The sequence below is a fragment of the Pyxicephalus adspersus genome, chromosome 7 (genome assembly GCF_032062135.1).
Source record: "Pyxicephalus adspersus chromosome 7, UCB_Pads_2.0, whole genome shotgun sequence".
Lineage (NCBI taxonomy): Eukaryota > Metazoa > Chordata > Amphibia > Anura > Pyxicephalidae > Pyxicephalus > Pyxicephalus adspersus.
In genome coordinates, this window is record NC_092864.1 from 43208083 (window position 1) to 43223124 (window position 15042).

Sequence of the window (15042 nt, forward strand, 5' to 3'; positions counted from 1 at the left end):
TGCAATTGTCATCTGGAAACCATGCTTGCTTTCAATACCCTTAATGTTAGAATTTCCTTGAATTTTATCATGTTTCCAGGTTTTGAACCCATCCCCTGTAAATGCAGGGAAAATATTAAAAGATATTGCTGCATTTGTTTTCTTTTGCAGACTTTTCTTCCAGTATTTTCACCTGGTGATCTTGACAGTAAAAAGGGCCTTGCCTTTGAGTGTTAAAGCTCAATGAATGAACTGTATAAGCAAAGGAGTGTTTCCAGCCTAGGGCACGAAGTGTTTTAGAGCTGCAAAACAGGGGAGTGGTATTCTGTGGACAGATAATGGTCCTAGGGCCAGGGAGCACAATAATTTATTAGCTCACAAGATGTCTGGCAGGATCAGCAATTATGGAATGTTTAAATATGCGCTGCATGGTGGCTCAGAAGATATCACTTTCGTCTTTGTAGCTCTGGGTCCTATGTTCCAATCTCGGCCAGGGTCAAGTTTTCCCCGGGTACTCCGGTTTTCTTCTACATTCCATAAACATGCATTTAGGTTAATTGGCTTTCTCAGTGTAGCTGATGCATTGATAAGCTGATAGTGTGCCATCTAAGATATACAATATATGTAAAATTAAATCATGGCCCAGTAGTAAATTAAACTCTGCATTAAACCTATTGTTTGAAAAATGCCTTCAGATGTTACATTAGGGAAAATAAAAAAGTGGGTTTCAGTTGAAACATACTGAAAGGAGGACTTTTTTCTTTTTGATTTTGCAGCAGTACAGTTCCAAACCATTTCTTCCAGCTTTCCCGGGCCATGAACATAACTTAATATTTAAAGCGGATTTGTCTTGAAGAAACCCGCATAGATCTTGCTTAGTGTTTAATGAGTATCATGTACCAGTGTGAGAGAATTAAAATTCCTTGTGCAGGAAAACTGGCATCTTACCAGTACCAAGAAAATCTAGGAAAACATTTCTAAAAGGAAACTCATTTACTGCAGTGTTATAAACGGTCTAAACTGGTAAAGGAAAACCAATAAAACACAAACTACTCAGTAACATTTAATTACATAAAATAAAGTGCATTGTCACATTGATGATATGATATGTGAGCATTATCCTATTCATTCAACCTTTCATAGGACTGGTAATCTGTTTAGAGCCATGTTTCCCAACTAGGGTTCCTCAAGAGGTGCAGGGTGTTTCTTGAGCTATGAGCAGTTTGTGCCTCTCAGGTCAGTTTAACTGATACCAATGATCTTTTTGAATATCTGTGTGTAACATTTTTCCCCACCGGCCAGCAATGTTGAAGACACACTGACCACCACACTAATGTACTATGAGCTGTGAGTAGTTTTAGCAGGGGTTCACTGAAGACCAGAACGTTATTGCTTGATGTTAAAAAGGTCCAGGAACAGTGATTTAGAGATTCAAACCCTCTTACAGGACTGCAATTCCATATTCTAGACTTCTTTGAAGTTTGCATGATGGTTAAGCATTCTAGAAGTCATCTCAGTAAGTGATTGGACAAAAAGGGAGCAATGGCTTGTTGGTTGGGTTATCCCTGTGCTCTGTCTATAAGCATGTTCATTAAAGAATTGTGCATAGAAACTGTGCCCTGAATAATTGTGTTTTAATGAATAAATAACTATTTGGAAATTTGATATACATTGAACTTTTCAACACATGTTTAAAATGTGCTTTTAAAAAAAATATAAAAAAACATCATCAAAATATACCATATTTTACCCCTAAAAAATAAGCTAAATTTGTTAAGGGAAATATTAAACAAACATGTTTTACATCAACCTTGCCATTATATAAAGTTATAGATAAAATGTATCTGTAAGCCGGCCTTCTGATAGTCCCCATTGCCTACAATAGTAAAATAAAAATAGTATCTATTCCGTCCTTCTAACCTCTATATCATTATTGTGTACTTTATTATAGTGGGTGAATTATTAAGTAATATTTATATTGATTATGTTTAGATTTTCTGGAAATAAATTGTGGAACCTGAGGAAGATAAAAATCCTTTTTGATGACCTAAGCCATTGTGTTGGAATGTATCAGTTCTGTTTCTCTTGCCTTATGTTTATTGCATCCTCTTTTGACCTTTCTTTTATATTTTAAACTTACACGTGATGATTTGTTTCTTTGCTTTCTGACAAGGCCAGACACACAAGCAGATCCATGCCTAGTTTGCAAATCTGAGCCTAATTATAGTAGGCGGTTCTGGCACCATTCTTCCCACCCGGTCCTCTTTGTAGAATCTCTCATTCTCACCATATCACCTGTGGTGTCTATTTTCTGTGATGTATATATCCTGCCTGGTAAAAATCTGAAACCTCGTTGCCCATGCTTTTGCAGTAATATCCATTGGACTTAAATGAATGCACCTGTGCTGCACGAGCAATAGGCCTGTTTTAATAAAGCTCTCCAAGACTGTAGAGTGGCCCAATGTCTGTTAGATCACCAGGTTCACCCATGGTAGTCTATCTTCTCTCATCTTGCAGAGCCTTGTGAAATCAGGCCCAATATCTCATTCATATCTAAGGGACAATAATGTGTAGATGTAGTCAACCAGACAAGTTTTTACCAACTTGGATTTAGATACAGGAGTGCATTAAGCGGGCTATGTTTTATGTAATTACTGAACATATTTGGACCACTGAAGAAGCCGTAGGTTGGGTCAGAGTGATGTCAGCTCCCCTCCATACTGAAGGCAATGGATCTGCATAATACTTCCTGAAGTAGTCTTACAACCCAGCCCTTGCCATAAGCAGTTATGTCCGAAAATATATTTTCCAAGTCCTGTTTCTCTGTAAATCTTGATCAAAACCAGAAAGCCCTTGGCAATCTGGTTAATGCCATACCTTTTGATTTTGGAGTTCTAGTGTTGCTGGATGTACAAAAGCATACCGAGGAAACGTTTTATAGGGAAGTTTACCAGTAAACTCCCTGTCATTTACCTTTATAAAAACTTCCATCATATGACCCTTTTGGGTGCCCTATACTAGTCAAAATCCGTCACTGCAGTCCATAACTAATTAGTCTTATTGATGCCACTAAACATAACATCATCATGCTACCCTGAGTCTTTGGAACATTATAAGCAATCTATCTATGGACAGACAGGCTGTATATACAATATCTGTGTAAATTTCTCATGACCTAAAAAAAACATGGGCAACACTAGCCATTAGAATTGAAATTGATAAGTGTGTCATTTCTTCCCCCACCTTTGTCTCTTCTCCTTGCTGTCTTCCCTCTATTTGTTTTCTTGTCCCTTTCTTGCTGCTGATTGTTATAACTAAGCCATTATTAGTGCTTTGACCATTTACTACCAAACCACAGGATTGGGTCAATTAAAAATACAAAAATGGTACCCTTGCAACACCAATCGTTTCACCATACTTTATATTATGTATACCTGAATTAAAGTATAAAGAAAAAGCTAATACTTGGAAATGCCCTTATTGACAGTATACATCCTTTTTGGGTCTAGGTCTGAGACTAATATAATCTTTTATTGTTAAATACATATACATAATTATATTATAATTATTATATCCACATTTTCCTTTGCCTGCCATTTTCTGTTTTTTTACTACACTCAGAACCCATCTGAGTAGAGGGCACCTTGGCATTTCCAAAAACAGATTACAAAATGACAAGCTCACCTTAAACTGTATAAACACGTTTGCAGCACACAGATCTGAATGTGGGTATTTCACAGCTTAGGGGTTTGATGCCAGTTATTGCTAGCTTCATCTGTGGCTTATGTAAATGCAGAAAGCAAAGCTCAATTCATTCCATGCCACTAATCACTACTTTAATGAATTATTTTAACACCCAAATAATTATCACTAGTCAGCAGAAAATCTAGCTGGCTGAATTTTGTTTCCAAATCCTGTTAAAGAGACATATTACCAGAATAAAAAATGCCATGTTATTTGTTACTTCAATAACACTGTAGTCTGAATAGTAAAAGGAGAGGAATAAAGCATTACTACCGTTGTTAAAGCACAACTGCATCCATCAACACACCTGTCAAAACCAGGGATTCCTCGAAATATGGGTTCTCCACTGGGACTTGTTTAAAAGCCACTTCATTAATCTCCAGCTTTCCAATGGGACCATTAACATTTGTCGGTGTGCATTTTTTTCCCAACCTTCTGTTACATATTGACCTGAAATTTGTGTAGTAGTGTCAGTGGTTATCTGTAGAAAGGAATAGGTATTACTCATGGAATTGTTTTAATTTTCTGTAAAAAAGAAGTAAAACTTAAAGAGGACCTGAACTTTGAAAGCGGTGCCCTAAAAAGCAGACAGAGGCAAACGGTCTTAAAAAGCTTATAAAAATTGGGGACGGGAATGCAATTAAAAAATGTGGATTAGGTAAGTAAGGTTATTTTATTGTTGATGGGACATTCTCTGTTCCTTCTGCAAGAGGGATCTGCCTGGTCACAATTTTAATTTTGGTTTAGTTCCACTTTATGCTATATACACGGACTAGATGATTCTCCCCTAGGACAAATTATTTTTATTGTTTCATACAAAATGTTTGCATGTGTACAGTAGTCCTCCAATGTGACATAGTGATCCGCTGTGGCAGATAACTAAATGACCAGGTGAGGATTATCATATAGTCATGTCAAATGGAGGTGGACGCTGAGGAGGATGTCCACCTCATGGAACTGAACAGTTGTGTGCGTACAACACTCGTTCCATGTGCTGTCACTGGAAACAAGAAAGATTCATCATTAAAACATAACTAAACCCTGCAATATTCACCTGCACCATTATCTTTTTCTTAACTTCCTATTGTGGTCTTTGGCTGTCTTGAAGGCTGGCTGGGAAAACGTAACTTACGTGCAGGCACATGGGAGTTCTTGTGCAACTCAGCTTTTTTTGCCATAAATTCAGAATGATTAGGCAGGTAGGAGAGATCTTTGCAGAAAGGACATGGCTTGTTCCATTCTGCAATAATGACGAGCCTAATCATGTATTTTCAAAAGTGGAACTTTATCAGTGTCTTGTGTGGAGGTGATTGTCATGATGAAGTAGCAAAACCTGCCTCTCTAATGATTGGTGATCTGATGACAGATGGCGGAATAATTCAGCAGCAGCCAGAAAGGTTCAGAAAGCACAAATATACAGGAATAATGAAGCAGGGAGATTCGTTTGCTCCAAGTCATCATGTTCAGCATTCTCTCCAGCAAAGAGAACAGTAAGAAACATAGGAATTACATCACCAAATCTCATTCCATGTACAAAGTGGGTAGCAGCTCATCGCTCCATATAGTCAAAGTGCCCACAGTCGTTTGTTTTGCCAATCAAACTGTTGGTAAGGTAAACCAATGGGAATTTTTTTCAAACTCAATCTTAAGCAACACTTGTGCCTAAGCACATATTTAAGTATTCAGTTTATGCAGGGGGCCACTGTAACCAGTCAGAATGAGATATCTTGTTTTTCCAATCTATCCCTAGCTTCTTACCAATCAATCCATTTCTTATGTACTAAGTACTATGGCTGCTATAGAAAAGCAAGTTCTAGAATCTCATTGGCTATAGCAGGTTCTGGTTTTCACTGTCAACTTGTTTTTCATAATCTTGCTTAAAAAATGGGCTTAGATTTTTTGGTATATCATTTCCTTTTGTATATTTTTACTTGGAGTTGTCCACTTATGTTCTATGCTGCTGTTCATGGTGCTGAAATCCACCTACATAGCTGTCAATCCAATTACCGGAGACTTCAAATGGAAACTGCAGTACAATGTGTGTGAGTCATAAGACATTTGCCATCTGTATTGTCCAAATGTTGTACGTTATAGGTGTGACTAAGCAATTGCAGCTCAAAGTGAACCTGTCATTTTGAAAAGTATAAAGCAATACAGTACTGTCATATACGTGCAGGCACCATGAGGGGATTAAGAGATGTCCCTCCCAGAATAACATGGGAGCCACGGTAACTTCCAACTTTATCAACAAAACAAGGAAACTTCCTCCTTTCCTGCATCCTTTTATCAATGTCAATTCTTCACCATACGTTTTCTTAAAGCTGAGCTCTGACCAAAAGGCTACATAAACACACAGATTAACAATAATCATATAAGAAAAAGTTTTTTTTTCCTGCCAAAGGAATTGTTTATTTGTTTATCCATTCATTAGAATTACAGCACCTAGTTTAAAGGAAGAGGGGATCTAATCTTTCTTTGCTGCAGTTTCATTTTCACCCCCATTCTGTGATGGAACTGTGGACAGGAAAGCAGCGCACTGGTGAGCTTCTTTCCCTGTTCTCTTCTCCTTTTTGCATGGTTGCTAAACCAGACTGGCTCATTGTGCTTTTTACCCCTCATGTTCTCTGACCTCTGCTGTACAAATTACACCTAAAAATAGATTTTTGAGTTGTATGATTTTGTGCCATTTATATCTACCTGGACATTACATTGTATGATGATCAGTAAGTCAGTTCCTATGCTCGGTTTATATATTTAGTGGAAACGCTAAACCTATAGAGTGACATGGGGGCCTAATGTGTTGTATATCCCAGATGTCAAACCCAGAATCATAAATACATTGAATAATTTTGACACCTTAGGTAAAAAAGGAGACATTTTTAAAGAGGGATGTTTAAGTGGCATAAGTGAACATCAAAAGAAAAAACAAATACGTTTTTTTTAGTCATATCGAATACTGCAAAACTTTATTTCTTTGATATTTTGGGATGTGGCATCAATGAAAGTACAGACCCTGGGATGCTATTTAAAAATATCTGTAACCATTTTAACACCTTATTTACTAAATCAGCACAAAACGCAGTACTGTATTTCCAAGCCACTATTTGCCTTTCAATTACTTTTCCTTTAAAATATTTAAAGCATTGCAACATGATTTTTTGTTTGGTTAATAGGCCTACCTAATAATGCAAAAAAAAATCAAAGTGCAATGTACAGTAATTTACAGCACTCATTCAGAAATTATCTTTCTGTTAATAACAATTACCATAAAATGATTTATCATGAGGGGTTGCTGCATTGTCCACACCATCCCTGCTATTATTATATATATTAGTATGTTCCTGAAACGCGGGGAGCTCTTTATTTAAATAACTACACCTCCTTTTGTTGGTATTGCTCCATCTATGATATACAATATGAATAGTGATAATATCCTAACCTCATGCGTATATCTGGTATATCATTCGGTTGGGTTTGTAGTCAGGATTGCAGTGGATGTTTGATTATGTATTCTTTCCTCATATCTATTCTTTCAATTAGATTAAAGAATTTAATGAAAAAGGAAAAAAGTATAACATAATATCATGTTTTAAAATTTCATGAATGCAGAAATTACAGCTCCATTATGTGTTACTTGTGAATGTTATCACTGCAATGTAACATTGTAACAAATACATTATCCAGATTCTCAGGTGCCATTGGGACAGTTTAGGATTTTGTCCGTAAATTCCATTAACCCGTTGCAAAGAGATTATTATTTCTGTTTTTTGCATTGCTCTTTGCATTATAGAATGAGCTTGTCTATATCTCTAGACTGTCAGCCGAGTTCTTTCAGATCAGTGACACATGCTGTTAGTCATTGTCAATCGACAACAGTATGGGATGCAGAGAGGAGGAGGGTCCATGTGACAGGAGCAAGCATCTGTCACATACACACGTTCGCCATTCAGCTTGGCTGTGACAGAACACCACGTACAAAGACAAAGGGGGAGGGGGAGCTATAATTTTACTTTTATATTTATATTATATTCCAAGCCAGTCTTTGCCTTTGCCCCATCCCGTGATTGTAATATTCTATACATCCTAAAAGAAAGGTTAACATTTCCTGTGCACATTTTTCCCGGTGACTCTTGACTTCCTTTGGTTGGCTGCAGAGACAGAATGGAAATAAATCCATGGCAGCAAGATGGATTTTCCCGTGACAGTGATGAGCTTGAAAGATGCGACATGCTCTCTCGTTGGCCGAAGCTGAATAGCTTTGGGCACTAAGCTGAGCTTGTTCAGATAGCATTAGTGTGACAACAGCGCAGATATGGGGGGCTGCACAGCACAGAGCTGCTAAAGCCAATCGCGTAACAACTACGTTTTTGTTTTTGTTTTGTTTTTTTTCCATTTATGCTTTCACATAACAATGGGGAAATAAATGGGTCTTGGATACTGGACGGAGATAATAAATAGAATTTGTAGTGGTTTCCGTGAGTGGTGGAGCCATGCTGTCTGCAAGCAGTGAGCTTTTCCAGGCACTCTGTCACCAGGTAAGGCCTTATGGTTCATCTTCGACTGATATTTTGCTGTTGTGTATTTGGTTTTTGGCCTGTGGTTAACGGCGTTTGATGATTTGACCACCTACCCCCCCAAGAGCAGATAAGGCCTACCACCTATGTGAAAGCTGCGATCTTTTACCTGTGAGGGTTAAGGGGACAAGTTGCGTTCCTTCTAACTTGCAAGGCCAATAGCTGGAGGGGTATTTTTGGACAGGTAAATCTTTAAGAGGTAGGGGCTAAGGATAGCATATTATTTCGGGTTTTGAAGTTGCTCCAGTCTGGAAAGGTATGTTGTTCTCTCTGAGCGTTTTAGTTCTGGAACGCAGAACTACTGAAACTTGTAGTTTCTCATTGACCAAAGGGATAAATTGTTATTTAGGTATGATAGACATGCTTGGAATGAGAGTTCTTACCTAACTGGAAGATCAAAAAGTTGCATGGTATGCTGAGACTTCTGGTTCTTCCCCAGTCAGGGGGCCAAAGCATGGTTTCACTTTACCTCCTTCTTGCAGTTCTCCCAAAGATGGTTGCCAACATGCTGGCAAGGTGTCAACGGACCATTCTGAGATTTGCATTTCATAGGCAGCTAATGGTTCTGTATGATTATAACAATAGGAATGTAAAACTGGTTTCATACAGCTCCAGTTGGAAATCAAATAACATGAGGTCACAATTCAGGAGCAGAATTTAGGTCATGGTATCAGCACCCCGCCATGATCGAAAAATATCTTTAGAGCAGCTGTATTCTCATGTGTCATATGTATGAAAGTAAAAGCAAAGAGTCACATAAAGAGCTGTAATGCCACATGATTAAAACATTTGCGGCTTAAAAAAAATGTTACCTTTATATGTGACTGGTATGGTAATAGGCATCAGTGGCTAGTGAATAAGGTTACTTAAGTATAAGAAATATAAAATAAACCTTGGATTCAGTAATGACTTGCAAATATAGAACAAAAATGTCAAATAGTTTCCATGTATATGCTGAAATACGCACAATGTTGTGGCAGAGCAAGGTACAGTAACCCCATGGCAACCAAGAATTATTATTTCAGTCAACAGAATAGATGTAAAGTACAAAATCGACTTCTTTTAACTGGAAATAGTCAAATATTATTCTTTATTTTTGAGTAATGGGTAGCATAATTAGCAGAAAAGCAGAAAAATTATTTTATTCCATTTCCAATAGGACTGGTTTATACAATGTGTATAGGACTGTTTGGTGCTTCATAGTTAATATCAGTGTAAGGAGTGCTAAGCAGGGTTTCAATGGAGTGGCAGTGTAACAATTAAATCATTCAGATGGTGAAAATTATTTAAAATTAGTTTACTAAAATGTTGGGTAATGAGATCTATGCTAATATTTAAAATGTAACAGCTTCCAGGTCATGGACATTGAAGTATTTACATATGCTTATGTATATGTAAATACTGGTGGATATTAAAAATTCAAATGAATGCAGCTCTGAATACATAAATACAGTTTATGTCCCTGTGCAGCACAGAGTGGAAGATGGGAAAACTGGCACAATGAAAAAATCAGTGTGCTTACTAAGTTCATCAATTCACTGTCTGTTCACTGTTCAGTCATTGGTAAGGGGTGAATATATGATATCCTGGGCTAAGAAGAAGTTGGTTGGATGATGCTGGCTATCATTTAACCCAGAAGAATTAGCACATTTTAGTGTAGAGTTCTGCATTACCAACCTGTATTGCAATTTTAAACCTCACTGATCTCAATAGTTGCAGGTATTGTAGGGCAATTCATCCCTAAAAATCATTGCAGAAGCAATAACATTATCCATGTCCTTCCCAATGCAACTAATGTACCCTCCCAGCAATAACTCAGCATTCAGGTATGTTCAGATCCATAGTTACGTAAGCAGTATGGCAGCGGTTCACCAGCTTTTACATGTTATAACACTGCCAGGTCCGCTAATTGTAATGAAATGTAATGAGAATGGTTGAAAGCATTCTTTTTCGCATGGTTAGGATGATTGCAGGTTTGTCACCACTCTGATTTACTCAGCTTTTCTCAGTGTGCAGCTTGTCAGGTCACTCTCCTACTGTACCGTCTTTCTACAAGACTGACATTTTTTTTATTTTTTTTTGTAGAGTATGTGGAGGGCAAAATAAATGTCTCTATTTCCTATACTTCTTAAACTCAGTTTTTAAGCATTTAATAAAGCTGGAATTGCCAGTAAAAGCCTGTAGCTGCTCCCAGGTGCCTAGCAATTATACCTGGGCATCCAGGAGCTATAACCGTACAGCAAATCGATTGTCCATGTGAAAATAGCCATCATGTCTACTAATCTCTAATGTAAACACAGAGAAGGAGCTTTGGGAGAGGGAGCAGTATGAGCTGAGATGTTAAGAAAAGGACTTTATTAACTCATTGCTTCTGCAGCTACTGAAGTCCGCGAGGGCTTGATTTAAAGACTAATTACTCATTTACTGATTGGTAAAGAGACTCTAATACCATAGGGCACATTGTAGCCTAAACATGTATAGTAAAGTATATTTGTTTTATTTTTGAGTCACCCATAACACTTCAAAAGTGAAAGACCTCTCCCAGAGCAGATACCAATAGAGGACTACTGTTACCTAGGTTAAATAGCATAGTGTCTTCTGTGCTCCTCTTTGATTTTGTTTCACAGGCGTAAAAGCTGGACTTTTCCTAACTTCATAGCTAAGCCCTGCCAGCTAGCATTTTCCTGTTCAATGAGAGGGACACAGTGGCCCTAACAGGTACATAGACAGCAAAAGCATGACAGAGGTTATATCTCTGCCCTGTTGTTTATAAAACAACAACAAAAAGTGTTGACCAGTGTTTGGTTTAAAGCTGAATGCTAGGGATACTTAAAAACTACCCCTGAAATGTGGCTGCCTGCACTCCCCAGACAAAAATGAGCACCCATTACCCTTGCAGTACAGGGATTGCAGGAGCACAGAATGGGTAGGTTTTAAGCATTGGAATTCTGCTTTAAGAAAATAATGAATGGGTGGGCAGTACAGATGTTTTAAAGGTGAACAATACAAAACTACAGTGGGCAACATGATGGTCAAGGCTCTTGCTTGCAACAATAGGGTCTGAATTTTACCCAGGACTATTTGTATGGAGTTTGCATGTTCTTTCCATGTTTGTATGGGTTTCCTCCAGGCACTCCAATATCCCAAAGATATACTGATAGGTTACATGGCTTTCCCACAAAAGTTGACCTTAGACTATGTCAGGGAGATATGACCATGGTTGGGACAACGTTTGTGAGCTCCTTTAAAGTTACTGACATGAATATGGACTCTGTTTTATGTTGGGACATACAATTAGTGAAATGTAACTGGCCATATCGGAATTGTCAAAATCTTTTATTTTTTTTATACATAATAGATATAATATATAAGACATTTAAAAATTTGCAGGGTTGAATGTTTACTAAAATGGTTTTGCAGTGTTCACCTCCATTTCCCACTCTTAGTCCCTCTTTATTTTGAAGGAAAACTGAGCAAACCTTTGAAATTATTATTAGTAACATAATCTTTGTTATAATTACTTGCATTTTTCCAGATTTATCAGTGTTTCTCTTTCATTGTCCAATCTGCAGGTTGAGGGCCAGGAGATGACACCAATGCGGTGTTGTATTGTGTTTTGGGCTTGTGAAATTCTTGGACTTGAAGGACAGAAGAAAAAATCCTTTGGTCTTTTGGTAAACAGTTCCTTTGTAAAGGCACAAAATAAAAACAAAAAGTTTTTAAAGCTTACATTTGGCAAATAATTCGGTATTGATTTACATTGTGTCTCTGGACTTGCTAGGGAATTCAACTACTGCAGGGAGAATCAATAACCCAGCACAACCCCCTTCCTGCTTCAAGCTTCTAATAACTGTCTTTGTTGGCCCAGCATCACCGCTGCTCCCTTCACCTACCCATATAACTTTCATGTAAATGCTATGGAGAAACAGAGGAGTACTATAGAGTAGACATTTTCATCCTGGGTTCCATGGAACCTTAAGGTGCTTCCAAGTGATAGGGTTTCCTTAAGCATTGACTAAGTGACCTCTCATCTGATGGTTCCTGCAGAGTTCTAGGTTTAGTGCCATTAGGCTGAGCCAGTAGGGTGACACCAGTGACCTTTTCAATTTCTTGAAGGACATTATTTTTTGAATATAACAATATTGGGGGCATTCTTCACTTAATTTTAATTAATCAGGGGTTCCCAGAGCCCCAACATTTTTTTCAAGGGTTCTCTTGGGGTATAAAGGTTAAGAAAGGCTGCTGGAAAAGGTCACTGACATCTTTGAGTTTGTTGGAGCTGCTGACACCACACCCTAGGTGGTGGTACCCAACAATAGTTTTAGGGTTTTTATATATCTACACAAAGGGGACTTTTACATGTGAATATGCCTTAAATATGTTAAATGCACATATCATCCTATGAGAAGATTGATGTTGAAATGAATGCTCTCTCTTTAAGGCTCCATTTATAAAACAGAGAATTGGACATTCCCTCTTGTATTTTCTTGTTGGAATCTTTGAGTTCCAAGTGTTTCAATGACAGTAATTGATTCCCACCAGAGAATGTCTGAGGAAATGTCAGATTCCCTGTTTTAAAAATAGAGCTCTAAATAATTCTTACTTTAACTATATCTCTTACATAAATACAGGTTCTTTTGAAAGGTTTCAGTTTCAAATCTGTGATTACTTATATGTAACTAATCGGACTATTAGGAACTGTTTTGCAAACTGATTTTTTTTTGTAGATGTAGTGCTTTTAGAGTTTTTTTTGCAATAATTTGTTGCTGCTTTCCTTCTGGTTCAGTGATCAGTAAGCGGGGCATGTTCAGAAAGATTGCTTGCAGGTATTCTCTGCACAGAGAAATACTGAGTGTGTATTGATGTAGAAGTGAGTGTGATGACAGCAACTCGTACAGCCCTAAAGTGCCAGATTATTGTCCAGGGGCTCTAGGCATGTGCAGTCAAATTCATAGCATTCTTTATTTTACCTAGAGTGTCCCGTTATTCTTTGGTTGAATGGAAAATGTTACAGAAATTATTATTCTTTACATTTTTTAGATAAATATGTATTATGTAATAATTTGCTATAAATATTTGTATCAATGTGTGCTAAAGTATATAAAAACCTTGTAATGAATTGGTAATCAGTATTCAGTACAGCACCATGGAAGATAATGTGCACTATATTAATAAAAAATAATTATATATGAACATGAAAGTACCCATATTTGCTCACATATTTGTATTTGATTACATAATCCGAGTATCACAGAGCTTTACAATTCTTTTGCTTTACTAGACTACTGCAAATCACATTGCAGGTCTATCAGTCTTCCAACTTATTAAAACAATCTCTCGTTGTTGGACGTTTTAATAGTTAAGAGAAAGACAGATATTAACTACACCAGTGAGTGTGAGAACCCTCTAGTGGCTAATATACATTTACCATATGTGTTCAAGAGCTTATTCCCTTTAAGTACCACAGAAATGAATACATTATATCTTATATTACAATATATAATTTTTACACAGTATTTATATAGCACCATCATATTAGACAGCACTGTACAAAGTCCATAGTCATGTCACTAGCTGTCCCTCATAGGAGCTCACAATCTAATGTCCCTACCGTAGTCATATGTCTTTAACACAGTCTAAGGCCAATTTTCATAAGACCAAAGTTCAGCAAGGGCAATTTGCATCATTTTTTAAGTGGTAGGTCTGCTTTAATGACCATTACAGATTATGTGCAAAATCATCCAGCTTTTAATACAGTGACTAATGAATGGAAGAACAAGCTAGAAAAAAATGTGTACATTGTCAAATAATTCTTCCATATAAACATATCATTACCACATAGCCTGTGTACACCGTAAAATACACTGTACTTTCCCATGTAACATGAGTTGGGTTTGGTTAATCTTGCGTCAGCAGATCTGATTTTGGTATTTTGGAATCTGAAAATGGATTTGGTACTTGGAATGGGAATTGAGGGGAAATCCACTGATGAAGACCCTTGTTTTTATGACAACTGTCTTCCTGAGCATTTCCTCTCCCTTTGAACAGATTTTCTTTCCTGTGCTCTGGGACAGGAAATAAAGGAAAATCTTCTATATTTACAAAAGGCTTTATCTATTAGCTACAAGATTTGAAACTGAAAAAAATGGCTTTAGGTAGATGTACATTGGATGCAATGTAATGTACACACATTATTAGCCTAATATGAAGCTCAGCATGAAATGACATCATGTGACCTTGACACGCTGACATGTTTGTGACCATTCTCCACAGCATGAACTTGTAGCACTGATGTAGAAGTAATGGATTGTGACAGACTTCCTGAATATTATGACTGCCTGAAAAGCAGCTTGGATAACATTCTAAATTGCTTGGCTTGTCTGCTTGGCGTGCTCGCTTCAGAAAAATGATAGCACGGCTACAGTATGTCATGTGATATATTTTAGATCCTATGGTCTAATGTTACAGAATTCTGCCAAGGCCTATTTTTATTTAAAATACCAACTTTAAAGTGATGCAAATAATTTTTTTGTGAAAGACTTCATGTTATGCCTCCTTCTGTGCAAATTTTAATATACCAACGGATGTCTATGTTTCAGTATTTTAAAGCAAAGGAAACCTGAACCAGGGTAAGATTATCATGTCCCATTATACAATGCATTCATTTATGATTTGCTTGCATGCATATGCTGTACAGGTAGTAAGGTGAACATAATAAAGTGGGTAGGCACAGATACAAGTGTTT

At 37.2% G+C, this 15042-nt stretch overlaps 1 protein-coding gene across 5 annotated transcripts in view; it reads left to right on the top strand.

Moving 5' to 3' along the window:
* The window catches only part of SLC4A10 (solute carrier family 4 member 10), a 117165-nt gene that overhangs the window by 18418 nt on the left and 83705 nt on the right, over positions 1 to 15042 (top strand). The window contains exon 1 of one of the 5 annotated variants that reach the window (XM_072418240.1): positions 7799 to 8258. The exons of the other annotated variants lie outside the window; for them this stretch is intronic. Coding sequence (XP_072274341.1) covers positions 8214 to 8258 — 45 coding nt within the window. The 5' untranslated portion in view covers positions 7799 to 8213. Of the gene's footprint in view, positions 1 to 7798; positions 8259 to 15042 lie in introns of those variants that run through there. 5 annotated transcript variants of the gene reach the window in all.